This window comes from Mus pahari, chromosome 1 (assembly GCF_900095145.1).
Source record: "Mus pahari chromosome 1, PAHARI_EIJ_v1.1, whole genome shotgun sequence".
NCBI classification, from domain to species: Eukaryota; Metazoa; Chordata; class Mammalia; order Rodentia; family Muridae; genus Mus; species Mus pahari.
The window spans coordinates 69,736,195-69,759,720 of record NC_034590.1 but is presented as its reverse complement, the minus strand read 5'-3'; the positions used below and the strand labels follow the sequence as shown (position 1 = coordinate 69,759,720).

At 45.0% G+C, this 23,526-nt stretch overlaps 1 protein-coding gene and 1 pseudogene across 1 annotated transcript in view; one reads left to right on the top strand and one right to left on the bottom strand.

Annotated features, from left to right (window-relative positions):
• The window catches only part of Uvrag (UV radiation resistance associated), a 267,126-nt gene that overhangs the window by 211,397 nt on the left and 32,203 nt on the right, over positions 1–23,526 (top strand). Inside the window, exon 13 of the mRNA XM_021197047.1 lies at positions 287–365. Coding sequence (XP_021052706.1) covers positions 287–365 — 79 coding nt within the window. The remainder of the gene's footprint in view (positions 1–286; positions 366–23,526) is intronic.
• LOC115062956 lies at positions 4,285–4,406 on the bottom strand (annotated as a pseudogene).

Sequence of the window (23,526 nt, the reverse complement as noted above, 5' to 3'; positions counted from 1 at the left end):
CGAATTTGGAGGATCTTTGCCATAGGCTGGCAAGATCCGGGAAACAGCAACTCCACTCGTTGGAGCTGTAGGTCCTGGTGTGTGGTCCATACAGTTTCTCTATGGGAAGATGACAGCTGAAGTCTCTTATGCAGATATTAGTAGATTCAGCGACCATATCCAAGTCTTTGGTTAAGTCTAATTGTGAAATGTTTGTGCCGTGTCTAAGAAAGCCTGCTCTGTCAACAGTGCGGAGGTCATTTTACCCTTTCATTGAAAAATTCTCATCTTTGTTTACCTTTCTTAGGTTTCCACTGTACCCAAAGGGAGGGGAGAAGCTGCAATTTGACTATGGTGTCTACCTTCTGAACAAGAACATAGCACAGGTAAGTGGCCCTGTTCCCCTTACTCGATTGTTACCTTCTTTCTCCAGAATTAGTTACTGCAGCCAACCCTTTACTTTACCCGTCTATATGAGCAGTGCAGTTTGTTGGCCATAGTCATCTTCTGTGACATTAAAATAAATGTGGAGAAGCAGTAGGCATGCTTTAGAATCCATCTCTGCCTCTAACCGTCCTTTTTTGAGCTCTTCTGGTAGGCGTGGGCTTGAGTGTGTGGTCTGAATAAATCTCTTGGCTCTTCAGCTTGACTGATAATGGCTTTCTTTTTGTGAACCACTTCTGGGGACTCATTTTGCATTATTGTTTATGGAATAAAAGTTTAATGCCTTTGGCAAGTCCATAATGGTCTCCTCACCTCATTATCTAGGGCCCAAGGGAAGGGCCAAGCGTTTGTTCCTCCCAGCCCGTCTTGGATGCTTGTGGCTCTTTCAGCATCCCATCAGTTAGCATCTCATATGGGCAGTGTTTCCCATGGACCGTAGGAAGAGAGCAGATGCCTGGGTCTGGGCTTTCCCGACAGCAGCCCATAGCATTGCTTTAGTGCAGTTGGCTGTGCTTCAAGTGGTGGACAGTCCATGGATTTTTTTAGCGGCTGGGGAAGGCTTTGGTGCTTTTCTTTCCTTTGGAGAGTCAACCAACTGCAGTATCACGTGGTAGCCACCGTTTGCTGTTCCTTAAAGACATTGTCAGATGTAGCCTCTGCCTTTTGATTTTATGGAAGCAGTAGGTGTGTGGTGTGTTGCTTTTACAAGCCTCAGTCGTCTTTTCTCTGTAGGAATCTAAGGCCATCAGACCTACAGTTATTCCTCCGTGTGTTGTTACCTTTGCTTTGTCCTCTCTGACCTCAGTTTAATGTTGCTTTTTGTTTTGCTTTGTTTTGTTTTGAAATGTGGTTTTTATGAAAATTGTTATCACTTTCTAAAATTGGATCATATTTCTAGTTTGTCACACTGAATTTAACCAGTTGTTTCCTAACCGAATCGACAATGTTCAGGATCACACCAGTGCAGCCTCACCTCTGTGCTAGGGCGAGCAGCCACACACACAGACTGCCCATGACTCCCCTTCCCTTGTGCCCTTCTTCCTACAACTGATGCCATCCCTCCCTCCATTTTGGCAGATAAGTATTTTTGTCAAAGAAGCAGGACTTTAATGTCAAGGCTGGCTCACACACCTCTGTCACAGTGCTGTCAGTCCCTAAAAAAGACTGGTCATTTCCGGAAAAACTCCAGTCGAAGACCACATGAAGAAAGACGAAGTCACTTAGTAAATAAGTGGATTTGCCAACATGTCAGGGGGCTCTGCTGTGGCAGAGAGGGCACAGCTGGACTAGGAGTGAAAATGGCTTTGTTTAGAGCTACTTTCTAGTCTGAGTTCAGAGGTTCTTCTCCCCTGCCCCATTGGCTATAGCTTGCTCTGTGCGTGTTGGAATCGGATTTGGAAGCTTCCAGGGACAGCCTGCCCTGCTGCGGTGCCTGGATCTCCTACTTACTGCCTGTCAGCTGCAAACTCAAGATGCATGCACATAAACATGTCGTGCTCCTAGCAGAGATGGAAAAGATGGTATAAAGTGATGCTGAGAGTAGCCCATCTGCAAGGCCAAGCGCAGGCTGCCTGTGTGTAGTGGGAAACTCGGGTCAGTGCTCTGCATCGACTCACAGATGGAGCGTGTCAGAGCAGTTCTCAGTAGCCCCTGACTTAACCAACGGAAGGCCACAGTGTCCTGAGCTGATGTTCTCATCTGCGTAGGCAGTAGCCTGCCTGTAGAAATTGTATGTGCCCAACTGTGTGTTCTTTGCAGGAGCGGGCGATCGCTTATTTACTCTGCCCATAGGAAACAAGTAGCTAACTCTCTGGTGTCATTTTCTGTTTCTTCAAAACACACTTCCATAGATTTGTAAGCTTGTTCAGGAAGCCACTTTGAAGCACATAAAAGAAATTTGTAGCAAATCTGTGACCCCGAGAAGCTTTGGGAAAGTGTCTTTGTGTTTTGACCTTACTAGCACCGATCTCCCATGCTCCCTTTTGTACGAGAGTTATTAATAACTATCTTTCATAAGCCAACCTTACAGCAACAAGATGTGTGCAGCTTTGGAAGGATTATCTGCATATACTAATGCATGCTGTCAAGGAGGAATTTGTCTTCTCAGTGAGTCTCATTTCTACCCCATCTCTAGAGATGTGAATAAGGCACGCCATTGCGGCAGCCCCGCCTCCGTGATTTACAAGCCGCATTAGTGAAGGTAGATGAAAGCGCTGGCATGTGTTAACGTGCCAGAGAATGGGAGTGAAGTCATTTAGTACCACGGCCATAACTTGGTCGAGGATTTGAATAGTCAATAGGGCCTTTCATCACAACCAGAAGTAGTAGTAAAGTCACTTTTCTGGTGGAGGAAATGACAGAACTTAGTAATATTTGTTACTTCAGGGTTTGGGATCAATCCAGCCCGTGCTTTGAAAGCACAGGCTTAGGAAGACAGGCCTTCAAGCAGAACTCCTAAAGTATCCTAAGAGCAGAGAGCTAGCCAACCTGCTTGCCCTCTGAATGCCACTGCAGTCTGAGGGGCTGTGGATGCTGAGCCAGCCACGAGAGTGAGTCAGTTCGGCACAGTGCTTGTCAGCAGCAGAGCTGTCTGTCCAGAGGCAGCCCCTTAGTGGAGGTGACGGCCTCCACAGTGGGGCAGCAGGCAAAGCTGCAGAAATGGGCCTGTCAGACTGAGGCACAAATCCTGAAGTACAGCTCATGCCTGTAATCTCAACACTAGGGAGACTGAGACAGGAGGATCGCTGTGAGCTCAAGACTAGTTTGAACTACAAAGTAAGCCAGCTTGAGCTAGTGGCAAGTCTCAAAATCAAACAATAACAACAAAAATCCAAGATTTCTAAACATAGCATAATTAGCATTGATTTTTAAAGTGAGGTTGTCTGTGGCTGGGGACATAACTCAGCTGATAGAGAGCACGCCTAGGACTCAACGTCTAGTACTACCAAGAAATACGGAGTCCCACTTTATTCGACTTCTAGTTGAATGGAGAAAGGCATACAGTAAATAAAAGCATTTCAGATTATAGTAAGTAAAGTGCTGAAGATTAATTATAATAATGCAAAATAACAGGAGGGGGGCGATGTACCTGTGTTAGATAGAGTTGCTAAATAAGCCTTTCTGAGGAAGTGGTTGTTGAGCTATGGCATGGGCGATGACTAGCAATCCAGCAGTTCAGGGATAAGGGTACAGAAAGTTGCATAAGGCAGGGACAGAGGAAAGGACTTGGTTTTTAGTAAAAGAGGGTGCATGCAGAAGGAGCATTGTAACCAGCAGAGGGACACAGCACATGACAGGGCCTTAGGAACACAGGCGGAAACCTGCTTCAGCCTAATTCTGAATTCCAGTGGAAGCTAGGGATGACTGGATATGTTCGCTCCCATCACTCGCTGCCTCTCTTGATTGTGCCCACATACTTCTTTTTCTCTTTCTCTTCCATTTCTCTGCCACTTACTCGCTCCTCTTAGAGGTGCCCTGGGTCTCTGAGTGTCTAGGGTTGTCTCAGGAGTGGTCTCAGGAGTGCTGTTCCCCAACCGTGCATTGTGGAGCTGGGCAGGGGTCCTCTAGGGCAAGTCTACCCCTACCAGGCCCACGTGGCAGCCAACTGGGGGTGGTCTCTGGCTAGTTCCCTGTCCAGGCCTCACGTGGTAGTCATCTTGGGCTCGCTCTTCTCCAGACCTACCCCAGAGGCTCACTCCCTCACAGACCCCTCAGTCCCCGACAGGGTTCTGCTAGTGTCCGGCTTGCTCCCAGGACAGCCACCAGCACCGGGAGAGCCGCAGACTACTGAGCTGGTGCTAACTCCCCACCTCAGCCCCTGGCACCAGACTTGTGGTCAGCCCAGGCTCTCTTTCTTCAGGAAATGTTAGACTACTCAGACGTTCACAGGTCAAAATCCCGAGCACAGACATAACCTCCCTCCTCCCTGCAGCCTACTGTCGCGCGTGACACAGCAGCCACACCTACAGTCCTTTAGCGACAGGGTCATCTTTTTTTAAAAAAAAAAAAAAACATGCTTGTTTTAATTTAATTGTCAGTATTAACTTTTATTTATACTGACAAGTAATAGATTTCTGTTGTTTCTTTAAAATTTATTTTTTATGTGTTTGTACAAGCATGCCATGTGTCCTCAGATCTGGACGAGCATCGAGCTCAGACCCCTTAGAGCTGAGCTGCCTAATACGGGTGCTGGGAACTGAACCCAGGACTTAATGAGCAGCAAAGGCTGTCAACCCCTGAGTCAGATCTCTAGCACCTCTTTAATCTTTTAATGAATTAATAGTTAAAGTCCATTTTAATTCTCATTTCTAGTATGGCAAATATAACTTATACATGACCCACATAAATTGGGAATCCTAACTGATTTTCAGAATATTAAGGATCTTTGAGACTGAAATATTTGAATTGCTGTCCTAGACAGTGTAGCTATCTAGACTTCCTACAAACGCTCATACCCCAATAAGACAAGATCTGTCTGTCAGCCCCTAGATGTCAATCTTTGTATGAGACCAGACCTGACGGCGTGAGCTCCGAGAATGCAGCCCAGTGCAGGGAAAAGGCTCAGCAGTGCTTTGTGAACTCACCGCCATCTCTTTGGCTTCTCTTAACCCAGACCCTCTTCTCTCCTCCCCAGAAGCTGAGGGGCTGAGGGCCTGATGCTTTGTGGATACACTTTGCAAGTAGCAATGATGCCCTACGTTCAGTTGGCTGCCAGGACTTTGGTATGATTTCAGCCGCATAGCCCATCACATACATACCTGCGTGCTTTCCAGACCTAGCATTAAAGATACAGAACGGCCTGTGTGCTAATTTCTGTAGCTTCCCGAACCTGTCACATTGACAAAAAGAATCCAGATTAAGTGTTTTTTTTTTTTTTTTTTTTTTTTTAATGTAGGCCATTCTGTGAATTCCACATAGACTTTTACTTGTGTACCAAGGCTTAAGTAAAAAAATTAAAAGCTGAGGGCTGGTGCTCACTCCAGCAGCACATGTTCTAAAGCCCAGGTTCCCTCCTGCTCTGACCCTGCATATTATGAGGCTTCACAGAAAATGAAAATACCTTCTCCTTTTAAACAAGTCATGACCTATGAGGACATGCGCAGGACCTAGTCATTCTCTAACATTCTCTGTTCCTGGTGCCCAAAGTTCATCCTTCCCCAACATGCAGTTCAATATATATGACACGGGGAGAGCATGCATTTCATTTTGTAAGTCTTAGGAGTACATGTTGCAAGACTGTATTTTCTTCACTAGTACTGGGGGTTGAACACGGGGTCTCACCCATGCTTGCTGAGCACTGCCGTGAGCTGCAACCCCAGCGCTCCAAGGAGACTTTCTTACTCAAAATGTCCTCCATGCTGCCAACAAAAATTTGGCAACAATGTAGGAAAAGTTCATATTTAAAATTTTTTAAAAGATTTTACTAAGATGTAATTGACACGCCTTATAATTCACCCACTTAAACTATATATGCAGTAGCTTTGTATGTTGATGTAGCCACCACCTCACATGCACATGGAGGCCAGAGTCAGTGCTGGGTGTTCTCCATTGCTCTCCCCCTCGGTCTCTCACTGGTCCCGGAACAGCTCACTATTTCTTTAGACTGGCTGCTCAGCAAGCCCCAAGGATCCTCTAGCTCTGCCTTCCCCAAACACTGAGATCTCACTGAGATATCTCTCTCTCTCTCTCTCTCTCTCTCTCTCTCTCTCTCTCTCTCTCTCTCTCTCTCTCTCACACACACACACACACACACACACACACACACACACACACTTGTTTATTGTAGTATTGTTCTGTGAACATCTTATATAAGTTTAAATGGCACGTATTTTCATTATCCTCAAGTATATATCTTGCAGAATTGCTGAGCCATATAATTGTGTTTTCCTTTCCTTTCCCTTTCTTTCTTTTCTTCTTTTTCTTTCAGTTGTTTTTATCCTGTATTCAAGATCAAGCCTAGATCCTAATACCTAAGTAAGCGCCCAACTACTGAGTTAGGTCCCTTATGCTAAACGTTGTGAGTTATATCTCCCTATGTTAAATGTTGTGAGTTATATCTCCCTATGCTAAATGTTGTTAATAATCGTCAGACATTTTTGATGTCTATACCATTTTACATTTCTGCCAACACTGTACCAGGTTTCTAATTTCTCTGCATGTCTGCCAACGCTTGTGATTTTCTGTCCTTTTTGGAGTTTCAGGTCAGTAGCCTTGGCTGGAATTCACCCTGGAGACCAGGCTGGCCTCATATTTTCTGTCTTTTTTTATTTTTAAGATTTATTTATTATATGTAAGTACACTGTAGCTGTCTTCAGACACTCCAAGAAGGCACCAGATCTTGTTACAGATGGTTGTGAGCCTCCATGTGGTTGCTGGGAATTGAACTCAGGACCTTCAGAAGAACAGTCAATGCTCTTAACCGCTGAGCCATCTCTCCAGCCCATTTTCTGTCTTTTTGAGTATAGCCTTCCCACTAGCTGTGGGGTGATTAGCACACTGTGATTTGGTTTGAGTTTTTCAGTTGGCTAAGGTTTCCGGCATCATTTCAAAAGCGTACCCATTGTCTGTATGTCTTCTCTGGAGATGTGCCTTTGCAGACCTTTGCTCATTTTTAATTTGGGTTGTTTGTCTTTATTATTGAATTGGAAGAGAATTTGGCATACTTTAGATAAAAGTTCCTTTTAAGATAAATTATTAGTAAGTAATCATTCAGTTTATGTACATAATAACTATTACTTGGTTGACTGCAAAAGCTCTACATGCGTTGGTGTTGTTCTGCTTGACCACTGGATAAGCTGGGCCTCTGCAGACAGAGCTCTTTGCGCTCAAGCACAGAGCTATTAGGTGAGCAGAGCCATGGAGAGCCTGCCCATCCTGCGTCGAGAGCAACGACTGTGCTTGATACTTTTCTTCCTAGCTGTCTGCCACAGACATATTACAAAGCCAGGCGCTAGAGGTGTATACCTTCGAGTCCAGCACTCAGAGGCAGAGACCTTTCCTGTTTTCCTGTAGTTGGGTACTAAGGTTGTAGCATCCTGCTTGGCTTAGCATCTGTAACATCTCTTCCTCTACCCTCTCATACTAGTTTTACTCTGTGAAGTTGAAGTTGGCTTTTCAAAGCACCGCCAGCAGTGAGTGACATCCGCTAGGGGCGGGGGGTGATGGGGGGCCGGCAGCTATGCAAAGAATGTATCTCAACTGAGAGACTAGTGCTTGGTTCAGAGATAGGAATCCTAACTGTATTTTTTGTGATTGATTGAACCTTATGAAATGAATTATGAACCATATGAAAAATGAATTTGGTCTGATTTTAGTTGGCATCAAACTGACCAGCATAGCTTTCACATAAGGTATTTGAAGAAATAAACTCCAAAAAAAAAAAAAAATAGATAGATCAGAATTCTGGTACTCATTAAAGAAGAACATTTTAAAATTTATAGGCTTGAGTTTCCAATGATAATAAAATTAGTATCCTTATTAATGTAAATTTAGCAAGTAAACAGCCAAAAAATTTAGATTAAAGTTAACTAATTCAGAGGCAGCATGGCTGAATGGTTAAGCACTTAGTAGTCCACTCTTACAGTCCCAGCACGCAGAAGGGTGAGACAGAGAACAGAGATTTCAGGGCAAGCCTGGGCTCTGTTGCCAGACTCCACGTAAGGTAGGAAAAAGTGGGGATGCCCTCCAAGCAGTGCTGTGCACATGTGTAGCTTGCAGCTCGTAGAGTAACAGCTTAACGTTGCTAACTGCCCTGCTACTGGCCCTCGGCCTGAGCGTCTGATCCAGAGAGCTTGCCTTTAAAACTGGAGATGGTGCTCCTAGCTGTATAGATCAGACTGGCCTGGGCTCCTGGGCTTCCTGGCTCTGCACCCTGGATGCTCAGAGTACACAGCTAAAATAGAGACAGTTTCAGATTGTGCAGTCTGTTGTCCTTCTGCTTTTTTTTTTCCCCCATTTAAGTATATTGTGAATGCAGGTTTTTTGTTTGTTTGTTTGTTTGTTTGTTTGTTTTTGATTTTTCAAGACAGGGTTTGTATAGTCCTGGCTGTCCTGGAACTCACTTTGTAGACCAGGTTGGCCTCAAACTCAGAAATCCGCCTGCCTCTGCCTCTGCCTCCACCCCAGCCACTTAACAGTTTCTTTATTGGTAGACATTTAGGTCATTTCCAATATTACTTTATTCTCCCTCTGAAATATTTGCATATGTGCTAGAATAAATACCTAGACTCACACCTGTAATGCCAACACTTGGAAATCTAAGACAGGATGATCTTTCTAAGTTCAAGGCCAGCCTGGGTTATAAGTTCCTGTCTTAGAAGAAGAAGAGGAGAAGGAAGAAGAAAAAGAAGAGGAGGAGGAGGAAGAAGAAAGAAAATAATAAATAATACTTTTTTAATAGATTATAGCCAGGCTGTTTAGAGTTCCCAGAAATGCTGTGCTGAATTAATACCTATGCCTTGTAACTTACATGTGGAATCTGCTGAAGTTTTGACGTACGCCAGCCTGTGTTTACCCTCTTCCCCACCTGCAGTTCAGTTCAGCATCCTAGTTGCCTACAGTATGTCAGCCACCTCCAACAGAAGGCTACTCCACTCACACTTCCTGGAGCTGTCTCTAGGATTCTCCTTAAAAATTTTTAGCAGTATGTTTTCTATTCACTATTAATAAGCTATAATATTTTTAACTTGTGAGGAATTAAGTCAGGCTGTTTAGGACTGAACCTAAGATTTGATGTGAAGGAGGCTGAGGCAAGAGAGTTAGGAATTTGAGGCTAGCCTAGGCTACATAATGAATGATGCAATACACTAAAGCAAAAGCTACAAAATGCCTCATTCTACTTACATAGATGAAAACATGGGCAGAAATGGGTTCTGATGAGATCAAGCATGGCAGACTAAGCTTTGATATTACACTCAACATAAATGTCATAAATAACTGGGCTTTGCGTGTTGCACTCTACATAAAATTCAGAAATAACTGGGCTTGAGCATACCCTGAATAACTGAATGTGTAAAATTAGCTTTAATTTCTTTGAATTAAAATTGAGGCCTACTGACTTTTTTTTTTTTTTTTTTTTTTTTTTGACAGTCTCAAAATGGTAGTGGCAGGGAACTGGAACACAGGGTTCCTTCTGCAGGGCTCACCACTGTGTGGCTTCCAGCATCGGGGGACAGGCATGCCAAGACATGCAGAAGGCCACCCACTTCAAAGAGCTTTCCCTTACTCTCTAGGATCCATTAGTTCATAACAGGGTGTAAAAGATAAATGAATTTTCCTGTCTTCTGCAGTATAGCACTGTACCCTGGGCTGGCTTGACTTGGGGCAGTCTATGTGGCTAGGAACACAATGTAAGGGGACCTGAGTTCATTCCTGGTCAGTCAGTGTTGTGACTTTGACTGGACCTCATTTAAGGAAATTCTCTCCAGGCCTCGAGTCCGACGTTTTTACGTGACAGGGCTTATAGCCTCCGTTGTGCCGTGGAGTGGTTTTGGCTTTTGGTTTTTCAAACTTCTCTACAGTTCTCTATCTTTATCCCATTGTACTCAGTTTTACAGGGACAGTCCTGTCGTGTTCCCAGTGTGCCTTGCAAGGCAGCCTTGGGCCTCGAGCTCCAGAGGTGCTCTCATCTCACAGTTGACTCTAACTGACCCGTCGATGCTACATGTCTCTTCCTCATGGTGACACCGATAAGTCTCAGTGCCTCTAAGCTCAGGATTGTGCCCAACAAGGGGACTGAAATAAATACTCTTCATTTCCTCTGACAGTGCTGGTCTGCTATACCTCCTCCCTGGTTTTGGAGCACATACATGGTTTTAAACACACGCATACGCACACACAGGAGCACATGCACCCACGTACAGACACAAAATAAAAATAGGTTATTCTTTAATTTTTTAAATGTATATGAATATGTTGCCTGCGTGTATACCTGTATACCACAAGCATACACTGCTCATGAATGCCAGAAGAAGGTGTCAGAAGCCCTAGAATTGGAGTTAAAGACAGTTGTGAGCTGCCATATAGATGCTGGGAATTGAACCTACGTTGTTGGGGTGAACAGCCATTGTTCTTAACTGCCAAGACATCTCTCCATGATGGTATAGGAAAAGGATCATTTAGAAAAATAATCCAGGTGGCTGATGTCATTGCTAGCACAGAGTATGCTGGCATGTTCTAGCAAGTCTGTAATCCTAGTATTGGAGGCGGAGGCAGGAGAATCACAAGTTCAGGTTTCTCCTTGGCTAACAGAGCAAGTTTGAGTCCAACCTGGGATACATGAAACCCTATCTCAAAAAGAATAATAATAATAATAATTTGGCTCTGTCCAGGGAAGTTGAACATCTGTATATGAGAGTGTGTATAGCAACAGTATTCATATTAGCCAAAGACTAAAGACAGGCTGCAGTCCATCAGTAATGGAGTTAAAGACATCGCTAATCATGGGTGTTTACATATGGAATACTGTGCCATCACAGAGCCATGGCAGTGACTAGGACATTGAATGCCAAGATGCACAGCACATGAGATGATGGAAAGAGATCACTGCAGTATGCAATTCAAACCAGACAAGGGTCAGCAGTGCTATTCAGGAATGAACTATACATCAAGCTGAGGCTGGATTACCAGTGAGGAAGGGAAGGAATTGGCACAAAAAGGGGTTCCTGGAGACCCTTTGGGGCCCAGCAACTTCTTTCTGTAGCCTGAGTCATGGCTGCACAGTGTTTGCCTTATCATCCTGATCCTTTAAACGGTACATGGTATGTTATGTGCTCATCCGTATAACAGCAGTGAAAGGGTATATGTAGCACCGCCGGCTGAGTACTTGTCTGGTCTGAAGATGCCATTGGCCGTGATGAAGGGCATTGTTTTATTGTCATGTACCCCAGAAGAAAAAGAATTTTGAAGTAGAGCAACAATAGCACATATGTAGGCAGAGTAGGCTTTTATGTGTATATTCTATATACCTAATCACCATATAGTATTTCTGTGTCATTACTGTGGAAGCAAGCTTGGTCTAGTTTTTGCTGGAAAAGAAATTTTGAAAAAAATGACTGAAGCAAGTCTGTGTGGAGTATTTCTATATTATAGATGTGGAAACAGCATCTGTGAACATCTTAAGAATATGTGATAAAGCAAGCTGTCCACAGACGAGCAGACTGGGTTTTAGACAGATGTCTTTCTAGCATTCCTAAAAATGTGTGGGATTTCCCAAAACCCTAGTGGTAAATGAATCTGTGGGCATTTGTTGCTCACAGGTCAATCCCCTGTGCTCAGCAGTGAAGTCAAAGCTAATTAGAGGAGAGTGGGAGAGCCTGCCTCTGTGCCAGTCACACACTAATTGCGGTGGTCACTCTATCCAAAGATGGCTGAACTCTGACCGCCAAGCTAACCACAAGAAGGAAATTACTTTGTATAGCTAAGCCAAAAAAAATTTTTTTTTGGATTTCATTTGTAATGTCACTTAGGATTCTTCTGAAAGACTTGTGAAGCCTTGCTTTCTTTTAATATGCTCTCATAATGACAAGGTCCCCTGAGAATGAAATCATCCAAGAGGAATGTGCCTGTGTCTTAACCCTGATAAACATCTCTTCATGGCATTTTGGAGATTAGAGACTAAAACATGTAAATGTTACTTTCAGATTGTTCCGAAGCCCATGGCCCAGCAATCAGAATAGCTTAGCCCCAGCCAGTGCCGAGCAGTGGGCATCCCACATTGGCAGCACAGCCTTGGGTCACTGCTCTGTCTCGTGTGTTGACTTGAAGCTTGTGATGTCCTGGAATGTAATTGCTTCATCTCTGAGGCACATTTATGTGTCCCTCTGCCCCTTGCCCTAATTCATCATCTGCTTTATAGTAATTCCACCCAGACAAGGCCATCAGGCCCCACTGGAGGATGTGAGGTGCCATGAGTGGATGCATGCTCTAATCAGTGACGTTAGTTTATATCTCCTTATTAAGATACCCATTACATTCATACCAGGAGAGATAACATGCACACTAATGCACTTTCTGTCGTCCATCGGGACTTTGTTATTTATTTCCATAAAGGCGGCATTAATAACCAAGTGTAAGAGGCTAAGAGGATGTAGGGCTTTTAGTCACGGTCTAAGATATTTATTGAGATGTAGCTGCGAGAAGCAGAGACATAGTATTATGTTGTCGTTTTGCTTCTTAACCCCTTCCTAAAGCACAGCCATTATGATATACCTCATTTTGTTTATTTTAAAAGTTAATTCATATCTTTTGTGTAATCATTTTCCAAACAAAATGTATTATCCTAGTTTCCCTATACTTTATATCTTGCTTTTCTGATTTTAAACTGAAACATAGAATATATTCAAAGGTTTGTGTCCTTGGACCCGGAAGCCAGAACGTGCTCGTTGAACGCACTAGTCTACTTCTGGGTATTGGCTCAGAGCTCTCTGTAAGTCCAGTTCCGGGATCTAACAGCCTCTTCTGGCCTCTATGAACACTGTGTACATACGTGCTACATAGACATCCATGCAGGCAAACACTTATTAGATACATAAAATAAAAAGTAGTAAATTGTCTTTTAAAAAGGAAAACAAGAGAAGAAAGACAGTCTAGCAGCTAGGAAGTTAGTGGTTATGGATGCCCACTGCTCTTGCAGAGGGCTTGAATTTGGTTCCTGGCACCCACATCAGTGAGGCTCACAACTGCCTGTAATTCCAGCTCCAGGGATACATAGATTACATTCTCCCTAGTGCATCAGCTCTACCACTGTATCTGCTCAGGCAATGCCTTTAGGTTTTTATTATCAGCTCCTTTTGAGCCACTCAATTCAGTTGTGACTCATTTGAAGGATCCATCAAGGATCGCGCTCTGTGCCATGCACACGTGTCTAGTTCACCTTTGACTTTGTGTTTATTGCTTTTCAGAGCTATTCGTGCAGCTCATCGTACCAGGAAGCCACAGCACTGCAAACCTGCTAGCTCGTGCCCTTCTCTCCCTTCCAGTACATTACACATTACCTCGAGCTTTGACTCCTTGTCCCTGTGTGTTATCCCAGGTGCAGGAGAACTGGGCTGGAGAGCCTTTTGAATTTGCCCTTTGTATCAGGCCTCCCTACTGTGAAATGCTTCCCAGACTCACTCTAGGGCAATTCTCCATTTGGTGTTCTCTTCCTAGGTCATTACACAGGTCAATACTAGCATTCACTTTTACTGACTGTTGGGTCGGAACAGATCCCAAGAGTGGAGTACATATCAACACGGTTTGTTGGGGGATAGTGGGAAGGGTGGGAAAGCCTAATGCATTTAGGATGTCTGTAGAAGGAAGGTAGAGGGCAAACCAGGAAGAATTCGGGCTTTGATCAGCCCTGAGAAAGATCCATCTGAATTCACAGGAAGCCCTCAAGCTCAGCTGCCCACTGGAGGATGCCCATGTACCACAGGCTTTATTTAGCATCTCTGTCAAACAGTCATTGGCTGAGGTGCTGAAGCACTGGATGGATCCAGAGCTCTAGCTGGACCATCAGCCAGTTGTGCACTGTGTCATCAGAGGTGTGAGGGATGCACACCACGGCTTCCGTGCTCCAGGAGCGGCTTTTTTTCACTTGTAGAGGGCATTTTTGGTGAAGGAAGCAGTATGCTTGTTGGTGCTTCATCACAAGCTCCTTGTTTGCTGCGAGTGCTCTTTGAGAGTGGTTGGTGCTCCAGTCTAGGTAGTTACACACAAGCAGAGCTGATCGTAAGTTACAAACCAGCCTGTGGCGTTCCTGACTGGTGCTGTGCCTGCCTGCAGGTTGAAGGCCTCCATTCAGTGCATGGGACAGTCATGTCACTGGTAAGGACACTGGCGTCCTTGTCATCCTTCAGCACCAGGGCCTGTGATCCTATCTCAAAGTCAGCATTCTGTCACAGTTTTCAAGGCCATTTCTGGGTCCATTCTCTTTGTGGCCCATTCCTCAGTATCTCTGGAGCTCTTGCTACATGCCAGAGACGCGTGCCTGGTGATGACCGTGCGCCCTTCCGTTCTGCCCAGCCACATTCACTCTGCACGGGCGTTGCAGCAGACTCCAAGAGTGTAGCCTGGCTTAAGTAATACAAAAGAAACATGGTACCAGCTTGTGGATGCATGATGAAGATTGTGGCCCGTTACTGCTACTATCTAAGACATTTTGAATCGTGAGTGCCCTCCTTAGATCCACAAGCCTACATTTTTTTTTTTAGTTCTTTTCACTACATATTCCAGAAATACTGGTTATCACGTCCATAACAGTGCCCCCCTCTACAGTGGGTGTTGGAATTTCCCATGGTTCTTCACTTCTGTGACTTTCTTCCCTGGAGTGGCCTTGGGCAGGGAGCTGTGAACCCGGGAAGCTGCTGGGCCCCTCCCTCGTGCAGGGATTTGAGGTACCGGCTATATTTTGTTTTAATTGTCAGCATCCTTTCCTGTTTGAAATTGATTCAGTGGAGATTTGCAGTGTTTTTCTGTGTGTTCCCAGATCTATGCTAGCTTGTTAACATGATGTAGTAGACCAGGAATATCCAGTTTTGCTTTCATACTCTTAAAAACTAAAGTGCATGTTTCATAAAACTAAAGGGTCCCAAGAGCCAGTTAATATAAAGCAATATTTTACCAAGGTCAGAAGTGATTTAAATATGAAAGATCATATTTTATCATAAGCATAACAGGGTTAACAAAATCTAGACAGACAAATTGCTAGTTTAGAAATGATCTGAACTTACCCATCCCCCATCCCCAGGAAAGAAAAAAGGAAAGCAGAAACCCACAAGACTTGGAATATGGCACCAGGCGAGGTCTCACGGATCCCCAGGCTGTGGCTCTGTGATGGGAAAGGCTTTGTTTTCATTGTCACGCTGCGTGCTCTGTCCTCTGAGTCCTCAGCATCGCTTTTTATAACAAGAACCTGCATCCCAGAGGGGCAGCCCGGTTTCTCAGACCTTCTCATTGGTGTAATTTGACTTGTTTTGGTTCCTTTCCTTGGGCCTAACATTTTGCGAGGCCCTAACATAAATTATTGGCTTGCGGATCCCTCAGCGTCAGTTTCACTCGGGGATGTGCTGTCTCTGCAGTTCCTGCATTGTCACGTGTGAGAGATTTACTTTCCTCCGTGGGTCCTCCGTGTGCGCGCTCATGCACACACACACACACACACACACACACACATACACACACGCTCTCTCACACCCTCTGGCACGTATGCTTGTGGCTGTGCCTGGTACACAGGAATACCAGTGAGAAAGTCAAACACAGGCTTGGTGAATTCCTCGCGAGCTTCCTGGGAAGTTTTCAGCTGACAGGTTTGGTTCTGAGTCTGATGGGCTCACTCAGTAATGTGGTTTTCAAAAAAAAATCTGTTTTTTGCTTTTTCTCCTCAGGGTTTCTGACTTATCAGAACCCTGCCAGCTTCATGTCCTCTGTGAAAGTTCATTGATTCTTACTGACCAGTTGGTAGTGCAGAAACCAATGTAAACAAAGAAGGTTCTGTTGTAGATAATAGACATGAAGCCTGAGTGTCAGGCATGGCCCTTTGGTCCTGTGGCCCCTGTAATTGGTGGAATTTCCCCACATTACAGATGAACTCCTTAACGCTCAGGAGAATGAAACAGCTTGCTAGGCCACGCAGTTAAATGAGGCCCAGGATAGTTTCTCTAAAGATTTTTCTGTATATTATTTGATTTGGTCCTGACAACACTCATGAAGAGTGGCAGGGGTAATCGCCCTGTTTTCCCATTTCAGAGTTGGGTAGGTGGTGGCTTCCTTGACTGCTACAGTAGGCACGTTTCCGTCTAGGACTATCCTCCAAACCAAAACAGAACTTAACATTCATATGACCTAGTGGTGACATTGGTCACACCATGGCAGTGCCACTATGGTTGTACACTTGCTGTTCTGTGTGTTGGTTTGGTTTGTTTTTTTGTAATAGATTTTTCAGTGTCTGCTAAGTAGGCTCCCCCTCAGATATTCTCCTGCAGACTAAGTGCCTTTTTATAGGGAGAGGCAGCAAGGAGCCTTGCACATCTGTTCACTTCTGTTCCTTGCTTAGAACTGAGAACCAGAGCTGGGTGGGATGGTGCACACCTCTAATCCCAGCACTTGGGAGACGGAGCAAGCTCCAGGACAGCCGGAGCTGCACAGAGGAACCTGTCTCTGTAGATAGAGAACCAGTGTAGACTTCCCTACCTCTCTCCCTGGCCTTGTTGAAAACCCATCAGCCAATCAAATCCGTTAATATTCTTATATTTCTACTGTTGTTTTGTATGTGCCTCTTGCTAAACTAGTAACTTCTGTAAGGGCCTGAACTGAGTTATCCATGAACCTGACATAGTATGTAGCATGTAACAAGGAGTCAGGAAGCTTATTCATGGAAAATGACTGAGCCAGTGCCTTTCTTACCAGGACTAAACACTAAAAACTCAACCTGAAAGGAGTAGCCTGCCAAGAGAAGGGTAGCCTGCCTGTGTCTGAAGAAAGACTGTCTCTTCCTACAAATGGTCTTGGCTTGGCGTGTGTCTAGAAGGTAATACAGAGCTTTGAGAAATGGACCGAGAGCAAGTGAGATGAGGCAATAATTACAGATGGGCTTCTCGGTTGTGAGGCTCACTACAGGGTGATTTTGCCAGCTCTTCGGTTAGAGAACAGCTAATGTCTTCCTGTGTAGGCCTTTGCTCTTAGCTTGACAGGGATCCTAATGAGGTTGCCCATGTAATGGAAGTAGAGTGGGTGAGAAAGCTGGGGTCTGCGCAGGTGATGTGCAAGTCTCTCAATGGTCTCGGTGCCACTGTAGGACCTTTGTCTCCAGCTGTGCCTTATGTTTGCTTCTCCAAGGAAGAAAATGCCAGTGCATGTGTCAGGACAGGAGAATGAGCGCAGTTCTGGGGACATAACTGTATGACTGTTTTCAGCCAGTCTTCTGTTGTTAATCCAATTGGGCTGCCATTCCAAGAAGTACTGGGACACAGGGAGGGAGTTCCGTGGGTACAGTGCTTGTTGTGCGACCATGAGACCCAGGGTTTGAATGCCGAGAATCCACATAAAAGAAGCCAGGTGCAACAGCATGCATGAGTCTGTAAGCCAGTGCCTGGAAAGAAGGCAGAGGCAGAGGCAGATCCCTGGATCAGTAGCCTGATCAGTAGCTCCAGGGTCAGTGAGGGACCCTTTCTCAAAAACAAATAAAATGGAGAGCGACTAAGGAAGACAGTCATCATTGATCCTGTCTGCTGCTTGTATGTGTGAACACACATGCATGACCATGTACACACATGCACACACACACATGCACGCACGCACGCACACGCACAAATGAGTATATCCACAAAGTAAATAGAGCCACTAACTCCTGGGGATTCTTGAGGGGTAGTTCACATTGCCTTCAGCTTGGCTTTCAAATCCAGGGTTTTCAATTCTGCTAAGTTAGTTACTGCTTGCAACATTTTGATGCTATTTTATCTCTCCTATCTGACTTTGTTATTTGCATGTAATACTATCTATGTGACACCATGTTTGTGCATCATCTCCTCTTGGCAACTCTGCTGGTGGTGTTATAAATGGCTTGTCAAATCAACCAACTGCAGATTAAACAGTAGAAATTATGAATAAAAGTATAATAAAGACACCACCTAAAGGCATCAGAGAATAACCAGAAGTGGGCAGTTACTAGAGAGTAAAACTTTGAATGGGACATGATGAGGGTCTTATTTGAGAGGTTTTAGCCTGGGTACAAGCCCCTGTCTGTAGGTGGTAGGCCACTGACATTCTCCTGGACATTTCTGGTCTCTCCATCTTAATCTCAGAGAGTAGATCTCTGGAGATCACAGCCTGGGAAAGCGAAGGGAGACAGATCAAGGTGAGAACTAGGGAAGGGAGCCTCAGAGACTGTGTACGGCCTCTGCCCAAATCCCTGACTGACTCATGAATTACATTCCAGACCTGAAGAAGCCCCACATCCCCCACCAGGGCTTGCACTTTGAGGTTAGCCAAGTTAATGGCCTGCTAAACAAAAGTAAGAAGCCAGTGATATTGCATTGTCTAGGATGTAACCCAAAACTATTTGATGGATAACAAAACAGGAAATTGTGAACCATTTTCAAGAAAAAGCATTGAAGAACACCCTGAAGATGACCCAACTTGGAGTTGGTGGACATGGATTTTGAAATAGCTTCTACAGTTATGATAAAGGATGTAAAAGAACACTCTTTCTTTGGCTTGTGGGTTTGGTTTGATTTTGTCTTGGGGTTTTGGGTTTCTTTATCTTCTTCTTCTTCTTCTTCTTCTTCTTCTTCTTCTTCTTCTTCTTCTTCTTCTTCTTCTTCTTCTTCTTCTTCTTCTTCTTCTTCTTTGTCTTCGTCTTCTCCTTCTCCTCCTCCTCCTCTTCCTTCTCCTCTTCCTCTTCCTCCTTCTCCTCCTCCTCCTTCTTCTACTTCTTTGTCGTCTTCATCTTCTCCTTCTCCTCTTCCTCCTTCTCTTCCTTCTCCTCCCCTTCCCCTTTCCCTTCCCCTTCCCCTTCCCCTTCTCCTTCTCCTTCTCCTCCTCCTCCTCCCTTGCCCAGGCTATTCTCAAGCTTGCAGCAATCCTCCTGCCTCATCTTCCCAAGTGCTGGATTGTAGGTATAAGCTCAACAAAACATCTATTTTAGTGAAGATAAATGTAATTGACCCTCCTTATGCATAGATTCCACATTGACTGATTCAGAGACTCGGGTCAGAGGCATATGCATTGAACATGGCCTTTTCTCCCTCTTCATCTTCACACTGCGCACATTGCCTTGAGTACTATACGTAATAAGCAATGATTTAAATGCAGTGTACCTGGAGATGCACATAGGTTCAGTGCATAAAGGAAACCTGAGCCCCCACAGCTTGGCTGGGGCAGGAAATCCTGGAAGCAGACCTTCACAGTCAGGGGACAGCGGGCTAGGAGGTGTCCACAGAAATAGAAAACTATAAAGGAAAAATACAGAAAGGAGGAGCACTGGAGGGGACAGTTTCCGTTATTGTTGTTGTTGTTTGAGACAGGGTTTCTCTGTGTAGCTCTGGCTATCCTGGAACTCACTCTGTAGACCAGGCTGGCCTCAAACGCCGCCTGCCTCTCTCTCCCTGGTGCTGAGATTAAAGGTCTGCACCAACAACGACAACGACAATTTTGAAAGTAGAAATCAAGCCTCTGGATATGTTTAACAGTAAAACAGAGATCGTAAAATGAATCTTTAAAAAAATTAAAAGGGGCTGGAGAGACGGCTCAGTGGGTAAGAGCACTGACTGCTCTTCTGAAGGTCCGGAGTTCAAATCCCAGCAACCACATAGTGGCTCACAACCATCTGTAATGGGATCTGACGCCCTCTTCTGGAGTGTCTGAAGACAGCTACAGTGTACTTACATATAATAATAAATAAATCTTAAAAAAAATTAAAAGACTGAAAGTTAGGTTATTAGAGCCCAGGGCCTGTGGACAAGTCCTGAAAGGGCTGCCCTCAGTAACTACACAAGGACGGAGATAAGAAATGCAGTACATCCCAGGTGCTTGTGGAACATTGTGTGTAACTAGAAGAAGAGAGACAGAATGGGGCAGAAGCACAAGTTACAGAGAAGTGGTCAGAGCTGGCTGTGAGAAACCCCAGCTACTCGGGCTGGAGCAGGAAGACTGCAAGTTCAAAGCCAGCCTGGGGACAAAGGAAGTTCCAGGCCAAGCTAGCCAGCTTAGTGAGGTAGCTCAATGATAGAAAGTTCTAGGTTCAATTCTCAGTTCTACTCAAGAAAAAAAAGTCTGTGTGTGTGTGTGTGTGTGTGTGTGTGTCCGTGTGTGTGTACATGTACACACACACACACACAGTTTTACACCCTATAAGATATCGAGAGCGTCAGAGACAAGTGACTAGAATCAGGCAGGTAGAGGGAACAACGAGAGAAGAGAACACAGTCTATGCAGAAGAAAAATATTTAAAATAGGCTGTCCTGTCCTTTGAAATAATGAAAGCATGAAATACTGAAACTTTCTCTTAAAAATGCACAGAAAAGAACACGTGATCACTGACATTTGGTACGGTTTCAGGAGGCTGCAGGAGATGTCCTCAGGTAGTCATGTTAGCCCGAAGTCTCCTGAAAGCTCTGAAATGAGGAGAAAAATGACATTTTAAAGTTATATGAAATTATAGTAAAATTTTAATTTTCCTCTTTGTTTTAACCAAGTTACCAAATTCAGCCTTACTTTATTGTGCTCAGCAGCAAAAAGAGATCGAAGCTAGTGAGTGACAGTCCCAAGTCACTGACCAGTTCTCCCTGCTGGCCCTGTGGTACTATACTGCAGAAAGCCCTAGAAGAAGTCTTTGCATTTTCTCCTAAAACCCTAATGGATGAGAAATGTACTACCTTCTGAGACAGTCTGTTCTGGAAGCTGAGCAAAGTATTCTTCATGAACCAGATTTAGTCCCTTTATGATGTTTGCCATAGTTTCTGTGAGTAACATTATACATTCACAGCCTGAAGTAGGTAAGCCAGGGTCTGAATGATCTCTTGGCTGTTTATTAGACATTGTAAACCTTTCCAGCCTTCAGTACTGTCACAGAAGAAAACCTTGATGCTTTCATGAGCTGTAAGGTAGATGCAGTATAAAGGGCATCGCAAAGCACTTGGCATGTGGAAAGCTGGTTGTTAATTGTGTGGGTCGTTCCCACTGGTTCAGTCGGGAAAGCCATCTCCGTGTAAGGTTTGAACTGCTGTCTCACCCGGTGTCTTAGCTTGAGCTGTCTTGAGAAGAGCATCCATAGCCTGAGCAGTTTAACCTGTGCCCTGTTTTTCATGATATGGAAGCCGGTGTCACGTGAGGGCCCTTCTGGTTCACAGGCGGCCCTCTCATTGTGTCTTAGCTGCCGGGAGCAGCGTGGAAGAAACCATGTTCTCTCTCCTTCTTCCACCCTGAGGGACAAACACTCATGACCTAGTTCCTCCTCAAGCCCTGGCTCCAAACGCCGCCATCCCATTGTAGAGCAGGGTCCCAAGAGGACACCCAACCCATAGCAGTCAGGGGGTTGGGAGGCCCTTTGAGGCTGAAGGAGTAGCATGGCCTAGGCGTACTGTGAGGGGTCGGAGGCGGGGGCTGCTTCCAGGGCTGACGGTGGTGCTTGGTGCTTGGCATAGGCAGGGACTCAGGACGGGACATGCATGAGTGAGGCTGGGCAAGTGCCGGCACCACTCGCTGTTTTCAGACAAAACACAGCGTGGCTGGGGAATCAGGGACCCCATCTCTGTTGACCTTATTTCATCATGGCTTCATAAATACTTACCTGATACAGAGTAAAACTGTAATGGAAGTTATTGATAAGCTCCAAAGTATATGTTAAATCTATCATTATTCTACTTAATTTAAAACATGAGTAAAGAATATGTCCAAGGGAAGGAGATAGCCATCTTCATATTTGGAAGGTTGTCCAAGAGGAATGAAATTAAACCTGGATGAGGCTCTGGGTTAACGTTTAGAAATCAGAAAGGGAAAATGTTTAGCTTACCAGAGAAGTAATATTTTTAACAGGTAGAACTGCCTGACAGTGGGCTGGGATGCCTGGGATGAATTGAGTCTCTGAGTCCCTCACTGAGTCCCTCGCTGAGTGCATGCTACACCTAGATGACTGTAGACAAAACCATAGGAAATAAGTCTGTGGAGCTATAAAACCAAAGAGCCAATGGGGGCAAGGCTCTCCCCGCAAGGGAGCTGAGCCTCACCAGGCCCTGACGGTGCCATGGACCCTGGGCTCCAGGCGGTGCTCGTGGGAAACTGGTCCACAGGCCTATTTCAAGGCAGTCCCTCCATTGCAGGCTTCCAGGGACCTCTCTTGTCCTGTAGAGAACGCTGGAATTGTCTCCGTCTGTGTGAAGCCTCAGCGGCTGACCTCAAGGGCATCAGAACAGAGCCTCCGTACGTCCAGGCAGGGCAGGCCAGTGCCTTACACATGCTCCCTGCCCCAGGCGGCCAGAGAGCTGTCCTGTTACTCTGAGTGTAAACCTGTAGCCTCCTTCCATGGGAGAACTGATTCCTGGCAGCCCACAAAAGCAAGAGTGATGGAGAAAGAGGGAATATGGGGATCTTTGTCCATGTCTCTGCCCCAGTCTTTTTCCTTCCTTGTATAAACTTCACCATCCGTTGAGACTCTTTCTTTGTCGTATTCTGCAGTGTGGTGTCACTGCCATCTGGCACACAGGTTCCTTCTTCAGAACCCTCAGGATTTGGAGCCCTGTTTAAGCTCAGCTGTTCTCTCACAGGCTGCATGGCTCTGTTTCTATTCACACCAGAGCCTTGCGCTTCCCGGCTTCTCTCGTACTTCTGGACCTCAACACATGCAAGCAAGTCCCTGTCCGGAGCACTATTCCTGTCTCCTACAAAGTCCAGGTTGCAGTGCTTGGCCCAGGCAAGGTCAGTCCTTCCCACATCTTCCTGTCCCTGGAGATTTAGTTAGAGGACAGGTCGATTCTCTGTACTTAAATGCTGTCCTCCTTTGGGATGTTTTTAATATTCTGTGTTTCTGATTTTTAAGTAGTGTTTCCTTTATATTAAAATTACATTCCAAGCAGGAGCTATGTTTCCTTGTGTATCTTTGTAACAGAGCCATGGCCTAGGACATAAAGGTGTTCAATATCTGCTGACTGAATGGATGCACAGTTCTTGCTGCGTCTCATGTCTGTTCCTCCACAAGACAGAAGATAGAAGAGAAAGGACAGACAAGTATCACTAGCAAAGCTGGGGGTGGGTAGTTCAAACTCCCTTTGATTCGCGTCCAATTGACCTGTCCAGGTGTAAGCCTGTCTCTTAGCTCCTGCGACAGCTCCTCCTCCTCCCCTACCACTGCCAATGCCCTTTTGGTTTCCAGTCTGTTTTCTAATGCCCTCACCTCAGTTGACCCCATAAGTGAGGCTTGTCTTTTTAAGCTTTCCTTATTTGATTAGAACCCGCAAATAGGAATGCAGAGTCTTGTGTAAAAGAAGTTAGAAAGAAAGTTCCTGATTGATGAGTGAGGCAGCATAGTATGGTGTAGTGCAGTGCAGTGCAGTGCAGTGTAGTAGCATATCATATCATATAGTATAGTGTAGGACTAATAGCTAGTGTTGGGGCCACAGTCACGCTCTTAAC